The sequence below is a fragment of the Acomys russatus genome, chromosome 7 (assembly GCF_903995435.1).
Source record: "Acomys russatus chromosome 7, mAcoRus1.1, whole genome shotgun sequence".
Classification (NCBI taxonomy): domain Eukaryota; kingdom Metazoa; phylum Chordata; class Mammalia; order Rodentia; family Muridae; genus Acomys; species Acomys russatus.
Genome location: NC_067143.1, coordinates 19,685,070 through 19,709,421, shown reverse-complemented (window position 1 = coordinate 19,709,421; position 24,352 = coordinate 19,685,070). Strand labels below are relative to the sequence as shown.

At 43.2% G+C, this 24,352-nt stretch overlaps 3 protein-coding genes across 3 annotated transcripts in view; 2 read left to right on the top strand and 1 right to left on the bottom strand.

Moving 5' to 3' along the window:
- The window catches only part of Apba2 (amyloid beta precursor protein binding family A member 2), an 881,206-nt gene that overhangs the window by 295,441 nt on the left and 561,413 nt on the right, over nucleotides 1-24,352 (bottom strand). The window lies entirely within an intron of this gene.
- Nucleotides 174-18,109, top strand: Mphosph10 (M-phase phosphoprotein 10). Its single transcript, XM_051148678.1, has 11 exons — nucleotides 174-355; nucleotides 2,665-3,343; nucleotides 4,277-4,422; nucleotides 5,783-5,951; nucleotides 7,540-7,681; nucleotides 9,495-9,562; nucleotides 11,584-11,721; nucleotides 13,645-13,752; nucleotides 15,842-15,949; nucleotides 17,300-17,530; nucleotides 17,893-18,109. The coding sequence occupies exons 1-11, from the start codon at nucleotides 267-269 to the stop codon at nucleotides 18,040-18,042; spliced, it is 2,028 nt and encodes a 675-aa protein (XP_051004635.1). The 5' UTR covers nucleotides 174-266; the 3' UTR covers nucleotides 18,043-18,109.
- The window catches only part of Fan1 (FANCD2 and FANCI associated nuclease 1), a 36,046-nt gene continuing 34,383 nt past the window's right edge, over nucleotides 22,690-24,352 (top strand). Inside the window, exon 1 of the mRNA XM_051148664.1 lies at nucleotides 22,690-23,950. Coding sequence (XP_051004621.1) covers nucleotides 22,708-23,950 — 1,243 coding nt within the window. The 5' untranslated portion in view covers nucleotides 22,690-22,707. The remainder of the gene's footprint in view (nucleotides 23,951-24,352) is intronic.

Genomic DNA, 24,352 nt, shown 5'->3' with positions numbered 1-24,352 from the left:
GTGGCTCTCTCAGAAATACAAAACAACGCATTTGGCGAAAGAGCCAAGTCGCTCGAGATGACCAATAGAACTTTCCGATTTCTTGCCCCACCCCCAGGCATGCCCAATAGAAGCGTTCGCAGTGCCATAGGCGCCGCCTGGGTGCTGGGCCGGAACCTAGGTGTCGCGGAACCTTAGGCTCTGAGCTCCAGGAGGCGTGAGGTGCGTATTCGTCGTACGGCTTCCGGCCGGCTTTCAGCCCTCGTGTGGCGCTGTAGTTGATAGCTATGGCGCCTCGCGTGTCGCGTCGACAGACCCTGGAACGCTGTCTGAGGGAATTCAGGAAAGCCACCAGCCGACCCGAGTGTTTCCTTACGTAAGTGCAGACCCAGGCCTGGGAGAGGGACCCGTATTGCAGGGCATCTGGGCGGGCCCGCATCCGGCAACGTCTGAAAGCCAGGAAGGGAAGTACAAGTCGCTTAACCCCAGTATCAGAAGGTTTCTGCTTCCTTGGCCTGTCAAAACTTTTAACACTGAAAGCGGTGCAGTGTAGAACTCCTAGTTGTATGCTGTTGAACTAAATCAAAGTTCAGTTACTTTGCGTCCAGAGAGGCTTATGACACACGCTAGCTTACTTAGTCCGTGCTGATGGCACTTTCTGCATGTGTCCTCAAAATACCCGCCACTTACCTGTCATTAAGCTTTATTCAAAGTATGCACTTGTAGCTTGTCAGTGCACTTCGCGACTGAGTTTGCAGAGACCCACAGCTAGACATGAGGCAAAGCTGAGGATCCCTGCGGAAGAAGGGGAGGACGGATTGTAGGCTCCAGAGGAGTCCAGGACACCATAAGAACACGACCCGCAGAATCAACTAAATGGGGCGCATAGGGGTTCTCAGAGACTGAAGAGGCAGCCTTGGAGCCAACAGGGCTCTATGTTAGGTCCTCTGCATAAATGTTAAGGTTGTTTAGCTTGGGGTTTTTATGGAACGCCTAAAAGTGTGGGTGGCGGTGTCTCTGAGTCTTTTGCCTGCTCTCCGTATCCTTTTCCTCCTACTGTGTGTTGCCTTGTTTGTGCCTAGTCTTTTTGCATGTTGTTATGCCTTGTTCGGTTGAAATCCCTAGGATGCCTGCTTTTTTTTTTTTTTTTTCCCCTAAAGAGAAAAGGAGCAATGGACCTGGGAAAGAGGGTAGGTGGGTGGGAGGAGAGGCAGTGGTGAGGATGTACAGTATGAAAGAAAAGAGAGAGAAAGAATATGAATTAGAACAGACTTCTGTATTCCCAGCACTTGATTAATTATGACTTGGACTTATATTGCAAATTCATACTCTTTTTTTTTAAAGATATATTTATTATTTATACCGTATTCTGCCCTCATGTGTGCCTGCACTCTACACACCAGGTCTCATTATAGATGGTTGTGAGCCATCATGTGGTTGCTGGGAGTTGAACACAGGACCTTTGGAAGAACAGACAGTGCTCTTAACCTCTGAGCCGTCTATCTCTCCAGCCCCACAAATTCAAACTCTTAGCATTACAGAATCACTGTGTCCCAAATGGAACTTCCCTACCCTTCTAAACGCTTCTCTCCACTGAAGTCATTTCTTCATTTCTAATATCTAAGCTTACCATTATTACCTCAGTAATAGGCAATTCTATCAGTTCATTTTTTTCTGATTCAGCTGGTCTACTTCCTTGATGCCTTCCTCTGTCTATTTCTTGTATTTTCTCTGTCTGATCTGTTACCATCCTGTCAGTCATAGCTAAGCTATTTTTAGACTTTAAGTCCTACTTGCCGGTGCTTCAACTTCCTAACAACTCTACCTTTATTATTCTTTCTCTTTCTGAACCGTAAACCATCCTTTCATCCTTCTGCTTGCAGCTCTTGTGTTCTCATTATACTTAAGATGACAAGTTCATATCTCTGAACCCTGCATGGTTTGGGTCTTGGTCCCCCAGAATCGATAATGTCAGCCTCACAGTCAGCTTTCTCAGTCTCACAACCAGCTGTCTTGGTCTTGCTGATTTTCACTTTGCCTAAAGTCATCTCTTTTTTCAGGGAATTAGTTCTAAATGTTTCTTTTTCTTTCTTTTTTTTGTTTTTGTTTTGTTTTTTGTTTTTCAAGACAGGGTTTCTCTGTGTAGCCTTGGCTGTCCTGGACTCACTTTGTAGACCAGGTTGGCCTCGAACTTACAGCCTGCCTCTGCCTCCCCAGTGCTGGGATTAAAGGCGTGCGCCACCACACCTGGCCCCTGAATGTTTCTTATAGCCAGAATACGTGTTCCCAGATCTTTACTACGTAGTCTCTTCTATCTGTAGATCTCATTTCAGATGTTATATCCTTAGAGAAATTTTCCCAGATGGTGGTCACTTGCCAAATGAATAATAAATGAGGAGTGTATGTAATGGAGCAGGTTTGAGGATTCAAGGCTGACTTACTGGGTCTCTCCCGGCAAGTAGATGAGTAGTGATTTTCCAGCTTTCAGTCTGTACAGCAAAGTCAGATACTTTCAGTCTGCCTCATCAGTAAGATATACACTGTTAGGACCAGGATCTGTACTTAAATCTGGTGCTTCATTTATATTTAATTTTGCAAATAAGGTATGCATTTTATTTTTTCTTTTATTTCAGAATTATTGATATTACTGTATAATTCATCTCATTTAATCTCCTTTCCCAATAGGATTCAAAATGGACTAGCATCAAACTTCACTTCTTTAACAAAAGTTCTGTATGATTTTAATAAAATATTAGAGACTGGCCGATTCTCTGGAAGCCCTTTACAAAAACTTGCGATAAACGGTTTTGATGACGAGCAGATTTGGCAACAACTAGAACTGCAAAATGAACCAATCTTACAGCACTTCCAGAAAGCAGTTAGTGAAGCAATTGAGGATGAAGATATCAGCCTTCTCCCAGAGAGTGAAGATGAGGAGTGTGAAGAGGATGCGTTGGAGATGGAGGCTGACAGCCAGGAGAACCTGGAGACAGATGTGGAGGAGGAACAACTGTCGGATGTGGGTGCTGATGTCCCTAAGGGGACTGAGAGAACCAAAAGCTCAAACAAATCTGACCCAAGGAAAAGTCCAGATTTTAGTGATGAAGATTCTGATCTTGACTTTGACATAGGCAAATTGGAACAACAGACTAAGATACAAATCAAGTCACCTGGAAAACCAAAAGAAAAGTCTCTGGTAGATGATAAATTCTTCAAACTATCTGACATGGAGAACTTTTTAGAAAAAATAGAAAAGGAAGAGGAAAAAAGACCTGATGATGAGGAAGAGGAAGATATTAACCTGTTTGAAGACATTGACTCGGATGATGATGAGGGAGGGCTATTTGGACGTCAGAAGATTAAGGTAAGGTTTTAGAAAAAGGAACTTTCTCTTTAAACTAAATGTCATGTTTTCCTAAGGAGAAATTTAATGTGCCTCAAAATTCATGAGAGCACTAATAAAGTATTGAAAAACAGGGAAGAAATTAATTAAATTTAAAAAGTGAGTCAGTGGGCTGGGCCTGGTGGCACACTTTAATCCCAGCACTCAGAGAGGCAGAGACAGGTGGATCTCTGTAAGTTCAGGGCCAGCCTGGTCTACAAAGCAAGTTCAGGACAGCCAGGGCTATACAGAAAAAAACCTGTCTTGAAAAAAACAAAACAAGCAAACTGAAATAGTGGTGCAAAAGTATAAGCCTCAGAGGTAGGAGGCTGAGGCTGGAAAAGTATGTCCAAAACCAGCCTAGGCTAAGTGATAAGACCCTGTCTCAAAGCCCCCCCCCCCCCAAAAGAAAGAAAAGGCCAAAAAATGATTATAACAATTAGCAATTTGGAGATTGTTGTTTTGTTTTGTTTTGTTTTTTGGTTTTTCGAGACAGGGTTTCTCTGTGTAGCCTTGACCATCCTGGACTCACTTTTGTTGACCAGGCTGGCCTCGAACTCACAGCGATCCGCCTGCCTCTGCCTCCCGAGTGCTGGGATTAAAGGCATGCGCCACCACGCCCAGCTTTGGAGATTGTTTTATTTTTAATTAATAGTAATTAGAAGTTTTGAGATGTGGACTAGTACACTCTTATGTGTTATAAGTAGGTGTGTGCTTTCATTCAGTTCGTTGTGTTCTGGCTGTCCTCATGGTTTTACAGTAGCTAACTAGTTGCTAGTTTCCCTAATAACTATTTTTGGCTGGGGTGGTGTTAAAGTTAGAAAGCATTCTGTATGTGTGTATAATATACATAGGCATATAAGTGGTTTTATATGTTTTTCTATCTTTAAACTTTTCAAAACATTTTTATTTTAGTCAAATAAAAGTTCAAGAAATCTGAAATACAAGGACTTCTTTGATCCAGTTGAAAGTGATGACAACGTAATTAGTGTTATGGATGATGAGCTGGGTTCAGACAAAGAGGAAGGATTTGCTGAAGAAGAAGAAAACATTTCTGAAACGTGAGCATTTCAAGTCTTTCTTTACTTTGTATTAGGAGTGGTCCAGTCATAGATATAAAGTATGTCCTCAGAATTATCAAATATATAACAGAAGTTAAACTCCAAATCTAGTACCAGGCTCTCTGATATAAGACAGTTAGAAAATGTCTCTGAATTTCAAGGGACACTGGAGATCACTTAGGAAGAAAATTTGCCTCAGCATTAGTAGTCAGCCTTTTATTTTTATTTATTACTAGGCTTTTGAGACAGGAGTCTCTGTGAAATATTCCTGGCTGTCCTGGAACTTGCTCTGCAGACTAGGCTGGCCCCAAACTCACAGAAATGAGCCTGCCTCTGCCTCCTGAGTGCTGGGATGAAAGATGTGTTTCACTACCACCCAGCTAGCCTTCTGTATTATAAAGAAGAAGCTTGCATTTGGGTTTTGTGCCAATAAAACTTTTTTTTTTTAAGTTTTAAAAATTTATTTTATCTGTATGAGTGTTTTGTTTACATGTATGTCTGCACACCATGTGCGTGTTTGGTGCCTGCAAAGGCCAGAAGAGGATGTCAGATCCCCTGGGACTAGAGATGTAGTGCCACCAAACAGTTGTGAGCCACCATCTGAGTGCTGAGAATTGAACCTCTGGAAGAGCTGCCAATGTTCTTTGCAATCTCTGCAGCTCCTGGTGTTTGTTATTTATTTATTTATTTATTTATTTATTTATTTATTTATTTATCAATCATGGCTGATAATATATTTGATGTATTAGTACTTTTTGTTTTATTTCCACATAGCAAGCATTTCACATAAAGAATCTCTTCCTTAGCCATGTGTAATGGCATACAAGTAAGTAATCATAGCACTTGGAAGGCAGAGGTGTATCTCTGTGAGTTTCTCCAGCCTAGTTTACCCAAAGATTTCAAAGACAATCAGGGATACAGAGAGAGCGGGATAGGTAGGTAGTAGGTAGGTAGAAAGGAAAGGGGCCGGGGATGAGGAGGAGGGAGTAAAGAAAAGTCTCTTCCTTTTGGGCCAGTGAGATAGCTCAGTAGATAAAACATAGATAAAAGCAATTGCTGTGCAAGACTGATGTCCTGAATGATCAGAAAATTTGATCCCCTAAACTCACAAAAGTTGTCCTATGGCCTCCACATTTGTGCTGTGGTACACATATGCCTACACATGTCATGTATACAAAATAACAAATAAATTAAAAAAAAATTTTAAAGGATTTTTGTTCCTTAAAGACTTAGCAGCCCTAGAAGTTCTGAATATTGAATGACATTAGGTATTTAAAAGTACTTTATAATTGGAATATTTATCTTTGAGTTTCTAGAGGCTTGTAGAATTTTTCCTTTGATAACCATCTTGCTATTATAGGGATGAAGATACTGACCTGGAAGAAAATGAGCATAATGAGCAACATAAAGAAGGTTTGAAAAGAGTGACCTTTGCTTTGCCAGATGATGAGTCTGAAGACACAAGTCCCTTAGCTGTAAAGCAAGAATCTGATGAAGTTAAATCCTCTTTTGAAAAGAGACAGGAGAAGGTAATTCATGTTTAACATGGTGGGAACTTTGCTTTAAAAAAGCAAAGGCCTTGTTCCCCAGAGATTATGCGCACTCAGCTAGGTATTATGGTGTATTCTGTAAATCTAGCACTTGGAGGGCTAAGACAGGAGGATTATGTCAAGTTCAGGCCCAAATTGGGCTAATTAGCATCAAACCTGCTGAGGCTGTGTAGCCGACCTTCTCTCATAAAAGAAATAATAACAATCCTGTGTATACTGTATATAGATAGCAGATGAAAAGCACCTTATGATTTGTATAAGTGTCTTAGCCTTCGTTTGGAGCCAGATTTGTGAAATCTTTGTATCTCTGTGCCTATTTACTGTCTGTGGCGTGCTGCTTCTGCTTAACTATCCTGGGACCCTCTTAACTGTTCCAGCTGCTCTAGGAAAGTATGTCTCTTTATAAGTGCTGGACAGATGAGATAGATAGATAGATAGATAGATAGATAGATAGATAGATAGATAGATACAATTATGCAATTAATTTTAATAATCTTAGTTTGGCCCTTGTCCTGTGGTTCTATCATTTTATTCATCTTAAAATTACATCACACAGAAATTAGAACAAGTAGAAAATAAAGTATCACAATTACCTAAGAATTATTTTTCAAAAGTAATTTAAATTAAGTTCAGGATTGTCACCTTGTCCCTAGGAAAGATAGAAAGTCTGAAGGAAATAACTTTATAATGAGTTGCTACCTTAATATCTTCCTTCCTCACTCCTCCCCACTTTCTAAAAAATATTTCACAGAGGAATTATACAAACCTTCAAGAAATAAGTCATTTGGTGTTCAGTTGATACTCAACATATAAAAAGTAAAGCAGAATTTATAAATGGCACTAATTAAATCTAACTCAACATGTAAGTACCCACATAGTCTTTAGCCTCATTATCGAGTAGTTATATAAGAATCCAGAATAACTTGGTGAGAACAATGCCACACAGTCACATCAGGTGACATCATTCTTTTAATTCAGTGTTAGGGAATCAGCATAGTTCTGGTTTTAGAGATTGAGGGGGAAAAAGTATGACCAGCTCCAGGTATGTCAGAGAGATTTGGCCAAATTTTATTCCTTTTCTTATTAAATGAACTACAAATACATCAGGTCAAAAGCTACCATTATGGTTATTGGCCTGATAGAAGAAACAAGAATAATACAGAATGTCCATTGTTATAATCCCCACTCTCATCTAACATTTGTTTTAGACTTGTCGGTGTAGCAACAAAAACAAAAAATAGGAAGGTTAAAATGAATGCACTGTTATTTGCAGAAGATCTGTTCAGACTTAATAGGTGAGCAGTAGGGCAAGTAGGGAAATAGGAAGATTCTGTAAGATAAAACTAACATTCTGTCTGCTAATGTCTTTAAAATTGTCTGTTATGGGGTGGAGATGAGAAATTTGGGTGTGGAGTCAAGAGCCAGGCTTCGTCAAAGTCAACATTCAAAGACAAAAATTACTTTAGGATGTTGTAAAAGCATGCCCCAAATAGCCCCTGATGCTTCAGGGGAGTTAAGTACATTAGTAAGCATAAGCATTTCAAAATAGCTCCTGTCTTATTCCTAGATGGATGAAAAAATCGCGTCTTTGGAAAAAGAGTTGTTGGAACAAAAGCCTTGGCAGCTTCAAGGGGAAGTGACAGCCCAGAAGCGTCCAGAGAACAGCCTTCTAGAAGAGACCCTCCACTTTGACCATGCCGTCAGGATGGGTATGTCACCTGCTGAGCTTCTGCTTTTGTGCTTTTTTTGTAGTTCATTTCAGAAAGATTTTGAGTACTGTTTGTTTTTTTTCCCCCTGCTGCTTGTTTTTTTTAAAACTTGCAAACATACAAAAAAGTTGGAAAAATAAGAATAAATAGTACAGTGGATATCTGTGTGCCATTTAACGGAATTCACCAGATGGTAACAGTTTGCAATCTTTGCCTTCTGTCTCCTGTACATCTTTGTGATTATGTGTGCCTCTCCCCCATCACTAAAGAATAATTGTCAGAGGCTGGAAAAATGGCTCTGTTGCTAAAGAACTTGGTCTAAAGCATGTGGTCCTAAATTGAGACCCCCAGTTCCCACACAAAAAGCTCCTGAAATCCTAGTGCTGAGGAGTCAGCCATGGGAGAATGGCTGGAGATTGCTAACCAGCTAGTCTGGTAGAATTGATGTCATAGGTTCAGTTAGAGACCTTGCCTCATAAAACAAGGTGGAGGGCATTCCAGCAAGGTGCCCAGTGTTGACCTCTGGCATCCACATGACACAGAAATGTGTCATATGCATCCACTCACGGAGAAGAAAAATTGTCAATATCATGGAAGTGTTGTCATTTACCATATCCATTCAAGTTTTATGGCTCTTAAACTTGGAGGACCATCAGAAGATGGACCAACCAGTACAGTGCAGTTTGTGCAATGCTTGAATTCCTGGATATGATCCCTAGTCCAGCAGAAACCAGGCATGGTGGCCTATCCTAGCATTTGTGGTTGAAGGAGACGTGCCAGAGGTTCAACAGAAGTTTAAAATCACCCTCAGGCAAGTTTGAGACCAGCCTGGGCTGTCTGAGACTCTGTCACAACATATACACCCTGTCTGTACACACACACACACACACACACACACACACACACACACACACACACACACACACACACAGAGAGAGAGAGAGAGAGAGAGAGAGAGAGAGAGAGAGAGAGATTTGAGAGAATTGTCTTTTCTACAGAAATAAAATGTAAACTCATTAGACTTTTTTCTCCTCCACCTCTACCCCCACCCCCCCCCCCCCAAAATGGTCTCTCTGTCCCTGGTTGTCCTGGAACTCACTCTGTAAACCAGGCTGGCTTTGAACTCAGAGATCCACCTGCTCTGCCTCCTGAGTGTTTTTTTTTTTTTTTGGTTTTTTTTTTTTGGTTTTTCGAGACAGGGTTTCCTCTGTGTAGCCTTGGCCATCCTGGACTCACTTTGTAGACAAGGCTGGCCTCGAACTCTCAGCGATCCACCTGCCTCTGCCTCCCGAGTGCTGGGATTAAAGGCGTGCGCCACCACGCCCGGCTCTGCCTCCTGAGTGTTGATGAAAGGGTTGCACTACCACTCCCAGCTTTGAATCTAATGGATATAAGAAAGAACTTGATGAATAGCGAGGGTTTACAGTTTAATTGTGAACAGTTCAGTGAGCTGTGGCAGGGTGCAGGCCTAAAAACAACACTATAAGCAATTCTCCACTGTCTGATTAGAAGGTGTAGAGTTGGTCTAAGAATTTATATTTTTAGCCGGGCGTGGTGGCGCACGCCTTTAATCCCAGCACTCGGGAGGCAGAGGCAGGCGGATCGCTGTGAGTTCGAGGCCAGCCTGGTCTACAAAGTGAGTCCAGGATGGCCAAGGCTACACAGAGAAACCCTGTCTCGAAAAGCCAAAAAAAAAAAAAAGAATTTATATTTTAGTTCCCAGCTGCTGCTTATGTTGTGGGTCCAACAAGGATTTGAGAATCCCTGGTCTGATGTGTATTTTTCTAACCACCATGCCTTATGTTTCTTTTAGCCCCTGTAATCACAGAGGAAACCACTCTCCATCTAGAAGATATCATTAAACAGAGGATACGAGATCAGGTGAGTAAGAACCGAGTGAATTTTAATTTAATTTTCACTGCAATTTTTAGAAATAATGCTTTGTTAAGTTTATTTGATCCTCCTGTCTTCAAAGCCTGAGACTGGACACAGGTATTTTTGCCTTCACTGTGGAGCATTGCTCTATATTCATGCCCAAGAAAGTAATGTGTCTGGTGGGAGGGCTAGCCAGGATCATCAGGTCTGAGTCTTGGTGATTGGGTGGGTAACAGAGTTAACGATGGACATCTGGTTTGCTATGGTCATATCAAGACCCTTCCTCAGTTTAGGCACTGTATCTGCTGTAGTAAATCAAGGTGGACCTTTTCAGATGTTAATGCCCTAGTGAAAATTTGGGGGAAGTTCATCTGGTTTGGTAAGCTTAGAATAAAAATAGGCATTATATGACAAGTACAGTAAGAGATGCTTCCTTAATGTGTCTACATGGAGGAGCAAGAGTAGGACAGTACTGTATGAGAGTGTCTTAAAATTTAGAATAAAGTACAAAAACTAGGTTTATTTAATCACATAGTAAGGTGGGCTGGAGAAATGGTTCTAAAGTAAAATGAATCTAAGGGTTGGTAGTATGTCTTTGGCGGAACCTTGCTTGGCATGCCTGAGCCTCTGGTTTAATTCCTAGCAAATGATGACAAGGAAATGAAAGTTGGTAACCATGAGAAAGATTAATTTTAAGACAAAGGCAGAAGGAATATTTGGGCTAATATCTTCTTTGTTCTTCATCATACTTTATTTTAAAAGTCACTTTTTTTTTTTTTTTTTTTTTTTTTTTTTTTTTTTTTTTTTTTTTGAGACAAAGTCTCACTGTGTGCCCTGGCTGGCCTGGAACACTATACTGACCAGGGTTTTTTAGAACTCAAAAAGATCTACCTACCTCTGCCTCTCTAGTACTGGGATTAAAAGTGTGGGCCATCATATTTAGCGCTTGCTATTATTACTAATTTTGAGACAAGGTTTCATTTACCTCTAGGTGGCCTGGAACTAAGTGAGTAGCCCAGGGATGACCTTGAGCTTCTGATCCTCTTGCCTCTACCTTTCAAGTGCTGGTATTGCAGGCATGGACCGCCATGCACTGTTGGTATTGCAGGCATGGACCGCCATGCACTGTTGTTATTGCAGGCATGGACCACCATGCACTGTTGTTATTGCAGGCATGGGCCACCATGCACTGTTGGTATTGCAGGCATGGACCACCATGCACTGTTGGTATTGCAGACATGGACCACCATGCACTGTTGGTATTGCAGGCATGGACCACTACGCACTATTGGTATTGCAGGCATAGACCACCATGCACTGTTGGTATTGCAGGCATAGACCACCATGCACTGCTGTTATTGCAGGCATGGGCCACCATGCACTGTTGGTATTGCAGGCATGGGCCACCATGCACTGTTGTTATTGCAGGCATGGGCCACCATGCACTGTTGTTATTGCAGGCATGGGCCACCATGCACTGTTGTTATTGCAGGCATGGGCCACCATATACTGTTGGTATTGCAGACATGGGCCACCATGCACTGTTGGTATTGCAGACATGGGCCTCCATGCACTGTTGGTATTGCAGGCACGGACCACCATGCACTGTTGGTATTGCAGGCATGGACCACCATGCACTGTTGGTATTGCAGGCATGGACCACCATGCACTGTTGGTATTGCAGGCATGGACCACCATGCACTGTTGGTATTGCAGGCATAGACCACCATGCACTGTTGGTATTGCAGGCATAGACCACCATGCACTGTTGGTATTGCAGGCATGGACCACCATGCACTGTTGGTATTGCAGGCATGGACCACCATGCACTGTTGGTATTGCAGGCATGGACTGCCATGCGCTGTTTTGTGGGACGGAGGAGTAAACCCAAGTAAGCATTCTACCACCCAAGCTATAACCCCAGCCCCAGATAATCACTTTACAAGTTGAAAATTAATTTCTTTGCTGTAATTCTTACTGGGTATAATATATAAATGTTTGATCCTTTTAACTTTTTTGCATTTCAGGCTTGGGATGATGTAGAACGAAAAGAAAAACCTAAAGAGGATGCATATGAATATAAAAAGCGTTTAACGCTAGACCACGAGAAGAGTAAGCTGAGCCTCGCTGAGATTTATGAGCAGGAATATATCAAACTCAACCAGGTAAGGTGACCTCCAAGGTGCGGCCATGCCTGCTGAAGATACCCAGATCTTCAGTCAATCCTGATCTAATGTAGCTGTCAGACATGCAATAGAGGGCTCATAATGTTCCCACTGAATGAGACGCACGTGGGGTTTGCTCTGCAAAGAGCTTTGGTCATCACAATATGTATAATCAGCTGCTGACTTTTCCACAATTTTAATAGGCCGTTGTAATTCTAAAATCATATTTCTTTGACACTTGAAATGATTTATATATTTTATATCTTTATGAAATGATCTTGATCCTTGTGCTATTTTGTTTTATTTTTCTTAAGTTCTAAAATTAATTTCTAGTAGGACAAGATCATATCCTGGGAAGACTTGTTTTTTTCACCTGGGTTTATTAATGTGGGCCACAGGCATAGAGAGCCAGTTACTTCTTATTCCTGTGTGCCACACCCCCTATTCTCCCTGCCCCGCCCCCACTGCGCACACGCGCCTCTATGTCTTAATTGTGAAAAACAAGATAACAAAAGACTACTGTAGCCTTTCATGGTGCATTTTGGGGCCAAGGGAAGAACAAATATTAAACTCTGACTCCATAGAATTAAATCTGTTGTTTTCATATTAGTGAGATTAATCTGAGTGGCACTTTAACAAATTGCATTCATTCAACAGAAAAGTAAACATTCTTTTATATAAACCACTCGTCAGGTATGATGATGTACTCCTGAAATCCCAGGACTCAGGGGACCAGTAAGAATGCTCATATTTTGAGGTAGTAAGACTATGTCTTGAAAAGCCAAAAAAACATAAGTGAATAATTCAGAAGCACTTCCTGTAGTTCTGGGCAAGTGCTGCTTCACTGTAGTGTCCAAGTCCTTGCTCACCAATCTGCTGCTTCCTGTCCCTCCCTTCTCTGCTATGTTACACCTTAGGCCTGTGAGTTTGCCTGTTTGGAACATTTTGTATAAATGAAGTCACACAATTTTTGACTCATTTAGCATTATATCTTCATGTTGGCACTTATATCAGCACTTTATTTCTATTTTATTTCTGGATAATATTCCATTTATATATGTGCCATGGTTTCTTGATTCATTTTCCTCCCTTCTTCCTCCTTCCTCTTCCTCCTCTTCTTCCTCCTCCTCCCTCTCCTTCTCCTCCGTCTTCCCCCTCTTCCCTCTCTTCTTCCTCCTCCTCCTCCTCCTCCTCCTCTTCCTCTTCCTCTTCTTCTTCTCCTCCTCCTTCCTCTCTCTCTCTCTCTCTGTGCGCATGCACGCGTACCTACTTTGGTTTCCTTGGCTCTAATTCTCTCTAACCGTCTGTGAACTGCCAAGCATGCTGCCATTGTGACTGCATCATTTTACTTTGCTATCAGCAATTCCTAGCATTCAAATTTCTTCATCCTCACCAACATTAACAACATTTACTTAAATACAGTAAAATACCAAAGGAATTAAACTGTTAGTTCTAAATTTCAGATGCAATGGGTACTAAAATGTGCATGCCTGTAGTTGTTGGCAGGCACCATCACCATTATGGTGCTGATACCTGTAATTTTGCTTTGGGGACATTCTCTCCTTCTTTTTTAAAATAATGTAACACGATGTAACCCACACTGGTGTTGAACTTGTAATGTTGCCTCAGCCCTCTGCGTGCTGGGAATTGCTGGGGCTCTGTCTCCCTGAATGGGATTTGGTTTTGTTTGAGACAAGAGCTCACTCTGTAGCCCTGGTTGACTCCAGACTCACAGAGATCTGCCTGCCTGCCTCTGCCTCTCCAGTGCTGGGGATAAAGGTGTGCACCACCATAACAGGCTGGAATGTTGCTGGATAGTTAAAGCTGTGGTTCTGAGAAACTAGGGGCACCCTCATTGCTTGTTGTGTTTTGTCTGTGGTACACTGCTAAGCTACTTTATCTCATGTTGACTTGCTCACTTAGCAAAAAACAGAAGAAGAAAATCCAGAGCATGTAGAAATTCAGAAGATGATGGATTCTCTCTTCCTAAAACTGGATGCTCTATCAAACTTCCACTTCATCCCCAAACCGGTATGTGCGGCCTAATCTCCAGCAGGCCCTTCAGCTCTGAGCCTCAGGGATTCTTCCTCCCCTAAGTCTGTCCCTCCCGTGGATAGGTGCCTGCTGCAAGTCATAAGTCATGTCAGGTCCTCCGCTTACATCACTTTCACTGCCCCACACACTAAGGGGTTTTCCTGTTCGGGTGTTGCAGATGAGCATGCCGAAGCTTGGAACGTGGGAGGGGCAGAGCTAGCAGTGGGTCCATGTGCTCTGTACTGCCTGTTTGTTTGTTTGTTTGTTTGTTTGTTTGTTTGTTTGAGACAGGGCTTCTCTGTGTAGCCTTGGCTATCCTGGACTTGTTTTGTAGACCAGATGGCCTCGAGCTTACAGAGGTCACCTAGCTCTGCCTCTTGAGTGCTGTGTACTGCTTATTGCGCTCCATCCGGTCCCAGCTTGCTCAGACTCCTATCCAGTCCTGAGTCTTTTCCTGGGCTGGCTGAGAATCCACTGACTTCTTAAAATTCCATCTGCTTACAGCCATTGTGGCTCTGTGAAAGGGGCTTGAGCCATCATGGTGCTTGTTCACATGTTGCCCTTTGGTGTTTCTTTTGAATGTCATGGACTAAAGACTAGTCTAGGTGTCAGAAGCAGGCAGAGGCGAAGGAAACCAATCACTGGGGTTTTTCTCTATTGCCGGCCACCATGTTTCTTGAGACATGGTCTCTTCATTGACTCTGAAGGTCACTGTTTCAGATAGACGCAGTTGTCAGTGAGCTTCCAGATTCTGCCTGTCTCCTGCGCAGATATACCCATTTGTTACATGGAGATTGGTGGTTTGAATTCATGACCTCTCACTTTAACAGCAAGCACCTAACCCACTGAACCGTTTCCCCGGCCTCTGTTTGCCTTTTGCTGTTGTTTTACAGTTTACTCTTCAGGAATGCCAATGGCTGTTACAGGCCCCTTTAATATTTTCCTTTTCATATTCAGGTCTGTATTTAACACCATTTCTGCTGATATGAACTTTTCACCAGCTGCCGTATTACACTGTGGTTTGAAATTGCCTCCCTGTTTCTTTTTGATTGTCAAAGAACACAGTATTTCTTGTAAATATCTGAAAAGTGGCCTGGTTGGAAAATTCCACATTTTCTTCTTGCTTATAATCTAGGATCCTGGCCTGTTTCTCATGTGTTTTTGCTCTTAAGACATTTCCCCAGAATGTTGTGCTCTATGTCTGGTGTGGACACAGATATCCTGAAATGACAGTAGCTATGATTACCTATACTGCCCCTCACAAAACTGACCATGTTAATATTCCCTCATAAACAGTTTTGAGCCACTTTATGCTAATTATAAAGATAGGTTTCTAGTAGCTTGAATAGTTTATCAGGTAGTCTATATTTTTCTCATAAGCATGTTTTCATGTTTCTTCAGAGAGCTTAAATTTTTCCAAAACAAAAAGTGAGATGATAAGAATCATTATATTTTTAAGCAGATGGGCTTGCTTGAGAACGTCCACAGAGGTGACGTGGAGTAGTGTTTGGCTGAGGCAGAGATGTTGTGTAGATATGCAAATATAAATGCTGTTGGAATGGTTTGCTGCTGCCCATTGTCATGATTGTCATTCCAGTCAGTACACTGATATCTTTTTATTTTGTTTTGTTTTGTTTTCTGCTTTTTTTCATTATATGATTTAAAAGAACAAATTACTCTCATACAGTACATTCCAACCACAGCGTCTCCTCCCTCTACTCCTCTCAGTTCCCCACCCACCTCCCCTCTCCCTCAGATCCACCCTCCTTCATTTCCCCTGAGAAAGAACAGGCCTCCCAGGGATCTCAACCAGACACGGCACAAGATGCAATAAGGCCAGTTACAGTTACAGACCTCGCATTGAGGCTGGGTGAGACAACTCAGTAGGAGGAAAGGGTCCTAAGAGCAGGTGAATGAGTCAGAGATACCCCCATTCTCACTGTCAGGTGTTCCCCCCCCCAAAAAAAAACCCCACCAAGCCAACAACCCTAACATATATGCAGAGGAAGTTAACTCCATAAAAAACTTCTTGGATGATGTTTGTTCCATTTCCTTCTCCTCACTAAATGCCTCGTCTTTTTCCTAGCCTGTTCCTGAAATTAAAGTTGTGTCGAATCTGCCAGCTATAACCATGGAGGAAGTGGCCCCAGTGAGTGTCAGTGATGCAGCCCTCTTGGCCCCAGAGGAAATTAAGGTAAGAAGCCAGTGTGGAAATGTTTAGTGACTCCCTGGAAGTAAGTTCACTGAAGCTGGTCTGCATTAGTTAATGTAACTTTCCTTGAGTTTTAGTTTTTATTCCAGTGTATCTCAGTAATTTCTAGGTATGCTCTCCCCACACTCCTGTAACTGAGTTGTACATCCATTGATACAGCCAACTGTACTTGAAAATATTCAGCAAAGTTGAGTCTGTATTGAGCATGTGCACACTTTACAGCAGCTATTTGTGTGTAGAGTTTTCAGTGTCCTAGGCTTCAGGTAATCCATGCATAGTTTGAGGTGTATGGAAGCATGAATGTAGGTGATATAAATAGTTAATTTTATATACAAGGTTTGAGCATGTGGGAACTTGGGTATCTGCAGGGCCGTGGGATTGGTCCACTGTGAATATGGATGCCTACATGGAGAGACGAATGATTAATTATACAATACTTAACACCCAATCTTGTGTGTTCAGGCATCAGTGCAAGTTGCAGATAAGATTATTACAAATGCTTTAAAGTGCTTGCTTTAGTCTTGTGAAGATGCAGTAATTCTTTAGTATTGGCCCATACCACGTTGCCTCTGACCATAGTAATCATATAAAGTGCAGTGTAAAGCTTGCCAGTGTTAAAGCCTAGAGTCCAGTAGACCATTTAGACCCTGGAACATATGGATATACCAGGTGCCGGCGTCCTCTGACTCCTGAACATGGAAACTCTTCCCTTACAGAAACAGTGGCTTCCAGCAGGCCCATATCTGCTCTGTCGGAGTAGCAGCAGAGTCTCCTGTTTTGTTTCACTTGCCTAGTTACATGTATCGCCACCGCTTCTGTCAGAACCTCTGCCGTCTTATGCCAGTGGCAACCGGCATGATGAGCTGACAGCTCAGGAGAAATGAGGAAGTCAGTTTTTGCTGGAGATGGGTTTCCGTGCTTCCTCTCTTCCTTGACCCAAACCCAGGGGCTGTTGTTCACAGCTTAGAGCCATGGCTGAGTCAGCCATGTCTTGGTTCCATGTTGGAGAGCACCTGTTGGCCAGTACTGGGGGCTTGAGAGCCTAGCTCTCTGTGTTTCCTGTGTGAGTTCATTTGGCTCTGAACTCTAGAGCAGGTCAGTTCTGGCAAAGACCACAATGTAAGCTTTAGAGTTACCAGAGCTCCTTGGAACCAAACAGGGCTTGCTCTGCATCCTCAGATGCTGTGCCACAGACATCCAGCCATTGGCCATTGAGTGCTCATCCGCTCATCCCTCAGCAGATGCTAGACTGGGATAACTAGTATGGTGGTGGTTTAGGGCTTTGATTTATTTGGTGAGATTTTTTTGTTTGTTTGTTTTTGTTTTTAATAGGAGAAAAATAAAGCTGGAGATCTAAAAACAGCTGCTGAGAAAACAGCTACAGACAAGAAACGGGAACGGAGGAAAAAGAAATTTCAGAAGCGTTTGAAAATAAAGGAGAAGGAGAAGCGGAGAAAATTGCTTGAAAAGAACAACCCAGATCAGCCTGGGAAGTCCAGCAGAGCAGCAGCTTCAGAGAAGCTGAAACAGTTGACCAGAACAGGCAAAGTGTCCTTGCTAAAGGTAAGCGAGGAGAGGCCTGTCGGGGTGTGTGGCATGCCTTCAGCTGCTTCTCAGCTCTGGTGTCCAGCTGCCTCTGGGTTGTAGAAGCTCACTGCTCAAGGGTGGCCCCAGCTCCCTACAGGCTTTCTGTGGACCTTTACAGTGACAGGTCTGGCAGCAAGTTTTCTTCTATTCTCTTCCTTCTCCCCTAAGATGCAAGGGAGTTGTGATAATGGAATGGATTTGGTAAGGTGGTGATTGAGGTTTGTAGTGGCTTTCATGTTGTGCATTGATTCATTGTTGTAATCATACTGTACTGTTAGTCTTCGGGTTTTCTCACAGAAGCACATTTTGGTAACGTCTCTGTTCTCTTTTAACTGCAGGATGAACGAAAAGATAAGCCCTTAAAGTCCTCTCAGGCCTTCTTTTCTAAATTGCAAGATCAAGTGAAAATGCAGATTAATGATGCAAAACAACCAGGGAAGGTAAAGAAGAAAAAGCAGGACTTATCTGTTCATAAATTGAAGCTGTAATATATTTGAGTTTAATGTATAAATCTGTAAGTTTCTATCATTATTTTGTTTTATAATAAAATTCTTGAGACCTCTCTAAGTGTGTTTCCTGTTGTTTTGATAAAGACCATGACCAAAGAAACTTGTGGAAGAAAAGGCTAATTCATTTTACAGCTTACAGTCCATCACTGAGGGAAGGCAAGACAGGAACTGAAGCACAGCCGGTGGAGAAACACTGTTTACTGCCTTTCCCAGCTTGCTCTCTTCACAGAACTACTTCCTCGGGGCTTATAACACCCATAGTGTTATCAATCATTAATTCAGGAAATCTCCCACAGACTTCTTCCTTCCTTCCCTCCTTCCTTGCTTCCTTCCATTTTTCTTTGTGTAATGTTGGGTCCCTAGGTGTTTCTGGTCTGTGCGCTAGTCAGGTCTGTTTGTTGATCCTCTTTTTGATCCACTTTAGTTTAAGCCGGGTCTGAACCTGCTGTTCTCTGTCCTCTCTCTGCCTGCCTGTCTGTCACGTGCAAGGGGTGGTCTCTCTCTCTCCCATTGAGGGTCCATTAGAAACACAATAGTGCAGGTGGAGTCCCCAGGTCTTCTTAAGTTCTAGGCCCAGGATGTCTCCACCCAGTCTATTTCAAGGTTAATCTCAGGGAGTATCTGTGGTATGTCCTAGGGCAAAGCCCATCAAGACTGCTTTCACCTCTGATAAAGCTTACAATCCTTCCCACTGTGTAACAGCCCTGGCTGTCCTGGAACTCACTTTGTAGACCTGCCTCTGCCTCCCAAGTGCTGGGATTAAAGGTGTGTGCCACCATGCCCAGTTTAGAGGCATTTTCTTAATCGAGCTTCTTTTTTCCCAGGTAACCCTAGCTTGTGTTAAATTGACAAAAATAAATAAATAAATAACCAGCACAGACCATCTGTGCTATTTGAGACTTCACAGTGCTGTGGCAAAGTTAATTGGAAAGCTTCTCTGGGACCAGCCACTCAGGAGATGGAGACTGGGAGATCAGAAAGTCAGGATTTTCCTTAGCTACATAGTGGAGGCCTGCTTGGATAGAACCAGACCATAAAACGGCAAGAATCAAGCCTGTGTGGGTTCCTCTCTGTGCTTTCCCCCCCTTCCCCCTCCCCCTCCTTCATTGGTGCCCTCTGGGCTGATAGCACTGACCACGTTTGCTATGAGAAGTGCTCAGAGCCAGCCATTTTGCTCACAGCCAGTTGTACATAGTCCTTTAAGTTCTGATTTTCTTTTCCCACTATTGTGTCTGTTATTTCACGAAACAGCATATACCTATATGGCTTACACCTTTCCCCTTGGAAAGTCTTAATACCCTACAAAGGGTTGGCACAGGGAAAGACTACAATTCATAGAGGACAGACACTGTCTAGAAGAGAATCTAGAAGCAACAAGCTCAATCCAGTTTGTAGACTGGCAGTCTTCAAAGTCTCCTGTGACCACCAGGGGTCTATTGCTCAGACCTCTCCACTCAAATGTCTTTGGTTGATGATGTCATGGAAAAATAAGGAGCCTTACTTCCAGATAGGTGGAGAATAAGACTAAAACTAAGAACGCTGGAAAGGCTCTTGTTTTTCATCTGCAGAGGTCAAACCCAATGGTGAAGGTCCTGTGTAGAGTTATTTATTAATGCTGAATGTGACTATAATCAGATTGAGTTAGGCTCTAGGATTAAACACTGGTTCTGTGAGTTTACTTGTGTTGCTACAGTGAACTAAATTTGGGAAATTTATAGTCAAACTTTTTGGTATTTTTCGAGACATGGTTTCTCTGTGTAGTCTGGGCTATCCTGGACTCACTTTATAGACCAGGCTGGCCTCGAACGCAAGAGATCCACCTGCCTCTGGGATTAAAGGTGTGTGCCACCACACCTGGCTGTCAACTTAATTCTTAACAGTACAGAGACTGTGGTGTCTGGTGAGGGATTTTGTTGGCCTCATCCTTGTGTGGGTAGGCAGATGGAGGGGACTGTTCCCCAAGCCTTGGGGTGTATGTGTGAGTGTCTGCATGTATGCATGTACATTGCCTTCCTGGAACTGGAGTTGCAGGTAAGTGACTGATATAGTTGCTTAGACCAAAGTGAGGTCTTCAGACAGAGTGGCAAGTGCATTGGTATAAGGGTGTCAGATCCCTTGGAACTGGAGTTTCATATAGGTGTAAGCTGCCATGTAGGTGCTGGGATTTGAACCTGCATCCTTTGGAGGAGCAGACAGTGCTCTTAACCACTTAACCATCTCTTCAGCCCTCGCAGCAAGTACTCTGAGCCATCTCTAGTGCCTAGACCCATTCTGTTTTACAGTGGTGCTAGTTGCATCCAGTCCCTGAGGGCTCCGCCATGCAGCACAGTCTGGAGGTAAGAGGGCAGCTTTTAGGTGTCGGTCCTGTCCTACAGTGTGGATCCTGGACTTCAGATTGTCAGCTTCACCCTTTAACACATCTTCTGACTGTGGCATCACTAAAATGACATTAAAATTCCCCCCAAGTTGGTGCTTGTTTTGTTTTTGAGACAGGTGACAGTATGCACCCCCAAGAAGCCTATGTAGACCAGGCTGGCCTCCAACTCAGACCCGCCTGCCTCTCAAGTGCTGGGAGTAAAGGCATGTGTCACCACACTTAGCCATTTCCCCAGACTTTTATTCAAAATAGGATTTATCTTTTCCCTTAAAAACAAACAAACAACTTTTGAGCAACCCTCTGGTCTCCCTACACCTTAAGGGGTTTTAGTAGCAATTTGAGTATTACATGGTCCTAGGACTTTGTTTGTTTTTGTGGGCTTTTTTTTTTACATTCAAATGATTTGCTATACCAGGCTCTTGTATGTGACCTACAGTAACTACATTTTAAGTCTAATCTGACTAGTTTCATTGTTTAATTATATTAATCAATGATCATCTAATGTCATTATTGACCTGATTTTATTTGGTTTTACTATTTATATTCTCTCTCTCTCTCTCTTTTTTTTTTCTGACTTCCTCTGGTCCTTTTTTCTTATCTAGTCAAATTAATCATAACACATTTATTATAATTAGTATATCTTAGCTATATCTCTTTTACTTAATTTTTAGTTGTGTTAGGAATGCTCCCAGCATTTGGGAGGCAGAGGCAAGTGGATCTCTGAGCTTAAGGCCAGCCTAATCTACAGAATGAATTCCAGGACGACCAGGGCTACACAGAGAAACCCTGTCTCAAACAAAACAAAACATCAAACAAAAAAACAGGATGTGGTGGCACACCACTTTAATCCCAGCATTCCAGGTGGGTCATTGTGAGTTTGAGGCAGGCTGGTCTACAAAAGAGAACTCCAGGATGGCCAAGGCTACGTAGAGAAACCCTGTTTCAGCCAGGTGTGGTGGCGCACACCTTTAATCCCAGCACTCGGGAGGCAAAGGGAAGCGGGATCTCTGTGAGTTCAAGGCTGGCATGGTCTACAAAGCCAGTCCAGGATAGTGAAGGCTACATAGAGAAACCATGTCTTGAAAAACCAAAAGAGAGCCGGGTGTGGTGGCGCTCGCCTTTAATTCCAGCACTTGGGAGGCAGAGGCAAGTGGTGGATCAATGTATCAATGTGAGTTCAAGGCTAGCCTGGTCTACAAAGTGAGTCCAGGACAGCCAAGGCAACATAGAGAGACCCTGTCTCGAAAAACCATTAAAAAAAAAAAAAAAAGAAAGAAAGAAAGGAAAAAAACAAACAAACAAACAAACCAAACCAAACAAAACAGAGAGACCCTGTTTCAAAAAAACTAAAAACCAATCAAACAAAAAACAACAAAGAAACAAAAAACCCCAACAACAACAACAGAACTACTGTAGCATCCCTAATTTATCACCCACATGGTTAGTCTTGTGCTACCCTAGTGTATGACTTGTGAGGCACTTGAGGCATTGCAGTCATGTTGCTGCTTTCACCTATTTTGCTATTGCTAGCGCGCGCGCGCACACACACACACACACACACACACACACACACACACACAATCATATTTCATCTAGCAAGCAGCAGAGGCTGCCTGCGAGGGGTGCATTGCGCACTCTCCAGTTTTAAACCCAGCCTCCCTCTGCTCGATCACTCCGACTTCCACTTGGCATGCCTCGGAGTGGAGGCTCGGGGATCTTCTGAGAACGCCTGCAGGTCGGTGCTCCGCTGGGTCCGGGCCGTGCAGAGGTGCTTCCCTCCCTGTGTCCCCTCGTGCGTGGCCGCGGCGGGTTACGCTGCAGTGAGTTCCGCAGAGTCTGAGAGAGTCAGCGTCCTCTTTCTAAGACAAATGGTTCTAGAAAGGACCTGGAAGTAAGTGCAGTTTGGTCCTTCTGAGGCAAGGGACACAGAGTCTGCGCGGAGTTGCAGGACCGCCCCATCTGTGTCCAGTTCAGAGTTCTCGTTCTAGAAGTTGTCATTCCCCGTTTCAGTTGTCGCCGGGCCCCGTTAATGCCTAATTTTTAAAACTTATGTATTTTGTTTTATAGGGAGAAGAAATTGAACGAATAATGACACCAAATGTTATTTCAGTTTGCATTAGTTCACGGCGAGAGTAAAAGTAAACCTTTGAGGGGGCCACTGTTAGAACTGATGGAGGTAGCAGGCACCTTTTATTAATTCAAGCCAAAGGCATGAAAGCAAAACTTTGCGGCCCTTCACATGAGGTCGCCCACTTTTTCTAATAGTCATGATGTCACAAAGGAAATCACCTGACCAAAAAAGGCCCCGTAGAAGCTTATCTGCCAACAAAACTACTACGAAAAGCCAGTCTCACTCGATTATTTCGTATTTTAACAGTGCGCCACCTACTAAGCTTGCATGCTCAGTTTGTCATAAAATGGTGCCTAGGTACGACCTCATCCGGCACCTTGATGAGTCCTGTGCTAACAATGATGGCATTGGTCACACTGAGCCTGTTCAGGCTGGGTTAATGAGTCCAGCTGTACCCATGCCAGATGTACCCAGTATTGCTTCAAAAGACGTAACACCTCAGAAATTGTCACCACAAAAGAGAAGTTTAGTTCCCGTCCAGTGTGGTTCAAAACCGGGCGTACAACAACAGACCAGTCCCTACTTTAAAGATGCATCGGTGTGCAAAAATCAAAGTGAGCTTCCAAGTCAGAGTGTGGAAATTATGTCTTTGGAAAGTCTGTCGTCTAAATTGTCCAGAAAATATGTAAAAGCTAAAAAGTCACTGGCTAAGAAAGAGGGACTAGCCGGTCATTGTCCACAGAGGTCTCCATCCACACCTGGTGCCAGCCGGGTTGAAGACTGCTCAGAGGCGGATGACAAAGATGAGAGTCTGAACAGTTCCCAAAAGGAAAACATTTTTTCACGCGCATCTCTAAAGGAAGAGAATGCTTCAGAACACAAGTTAAAGAGCAGTAAAATAATGGGAGAAGAGAGCCAAAAGGCTTCCTGTGGGGAGCCAGCCTTCACCCCTGCATCCTCAGATCATGGTCCCATAGTGTCTTCATCAGGCTTGACTCTTCCTCATAACGTAAAGTCGCCTTCCAGAGACAGTCTTGTAAAGCAAGAGGATGCCAGAGGGGTAGGGGTGGGGCTTGCTGAACAGCTTGAGGCAGGCTGCCACGAAGATGTACAAATGACCGTTGATGCTGCGCTTAATAGGACGGTGTCGGAGAACGAGGTGCAATCGAACAGCCCCACGGACACGTCCACATGGGGCAACAACCAAGAGCTTCTTAGGGAAGCTGGCAGCGCCTCAAAGAGACAAAGGGATGGCAGCCCTCTGAAGCCGGAGTCCAGTTGTGGTGTGCCCTGTGAGACAGCTCGACCCCCACCGAGTCACCCGTACTACCTGAGGAGCTTCCTGGTTGTGCTGCAGGCCGTCCTGGAGAACGAAGAGGACGCGAGGCTGTTCAGTGACCAGGAGAAGGAGATTATAACTAAGTTTTACCAGTTGTCAGGTAGCTTCAGCCTGTTTGCATTCAGAGTTGTCTGTCTTACGTGGTTTGTGTGTGATGTAAGGAGCAGTCTAGTCTAATGACCACAAGGAGTCGCTGTGGTGTATTGTGAGACTCGCTCTGTGTCAAGGATAAGCCCATTAAAAACAAGTTCTTGTGCCCAGTGATATCTACTCTGCAAGTAGTACTTGAGTTACAGTGGCAGTAGCTTGCCACGCCATTTGTTTTCTGAGACAGGGTTTCTCTGTGTACCCTTGGCTGTTCTGGAACTCACTCTATAGACCAGGCTGACCTCTCGAGTGCTAGGACTAAAGGCTTGCCTGGCTTAGGTGTCTTATTCTTAAATGTCTGTTTTATGAGGGTAAAGCAATGTCCAGAGTCCAGAGCTAAATAAACAAACAAAAA

Coding starts and splice junctions, on each gene's coding strand:
- Mphosph10 (XM_051148678.1), top strand. CDS start 267: ATGGCGCCTCGCGTGTCGCGTCGACAGACCCTGGAACGCTGTCTGAGG. Junction 11,722..13,644: donor AATATATCAAACTCAACCAG/GTAAGGTGACCT, acceptor TTGCTCACTTAG/CAAAAAACAGAAGAAGAAAA. Junction 15,950..17,299: donor TGGCCCCAGAGGAAATTAAG/GTAAGAAGCCAG, acceptor TGTTTTTAATAG/GAGAAAAATAAAGCTGGAGA.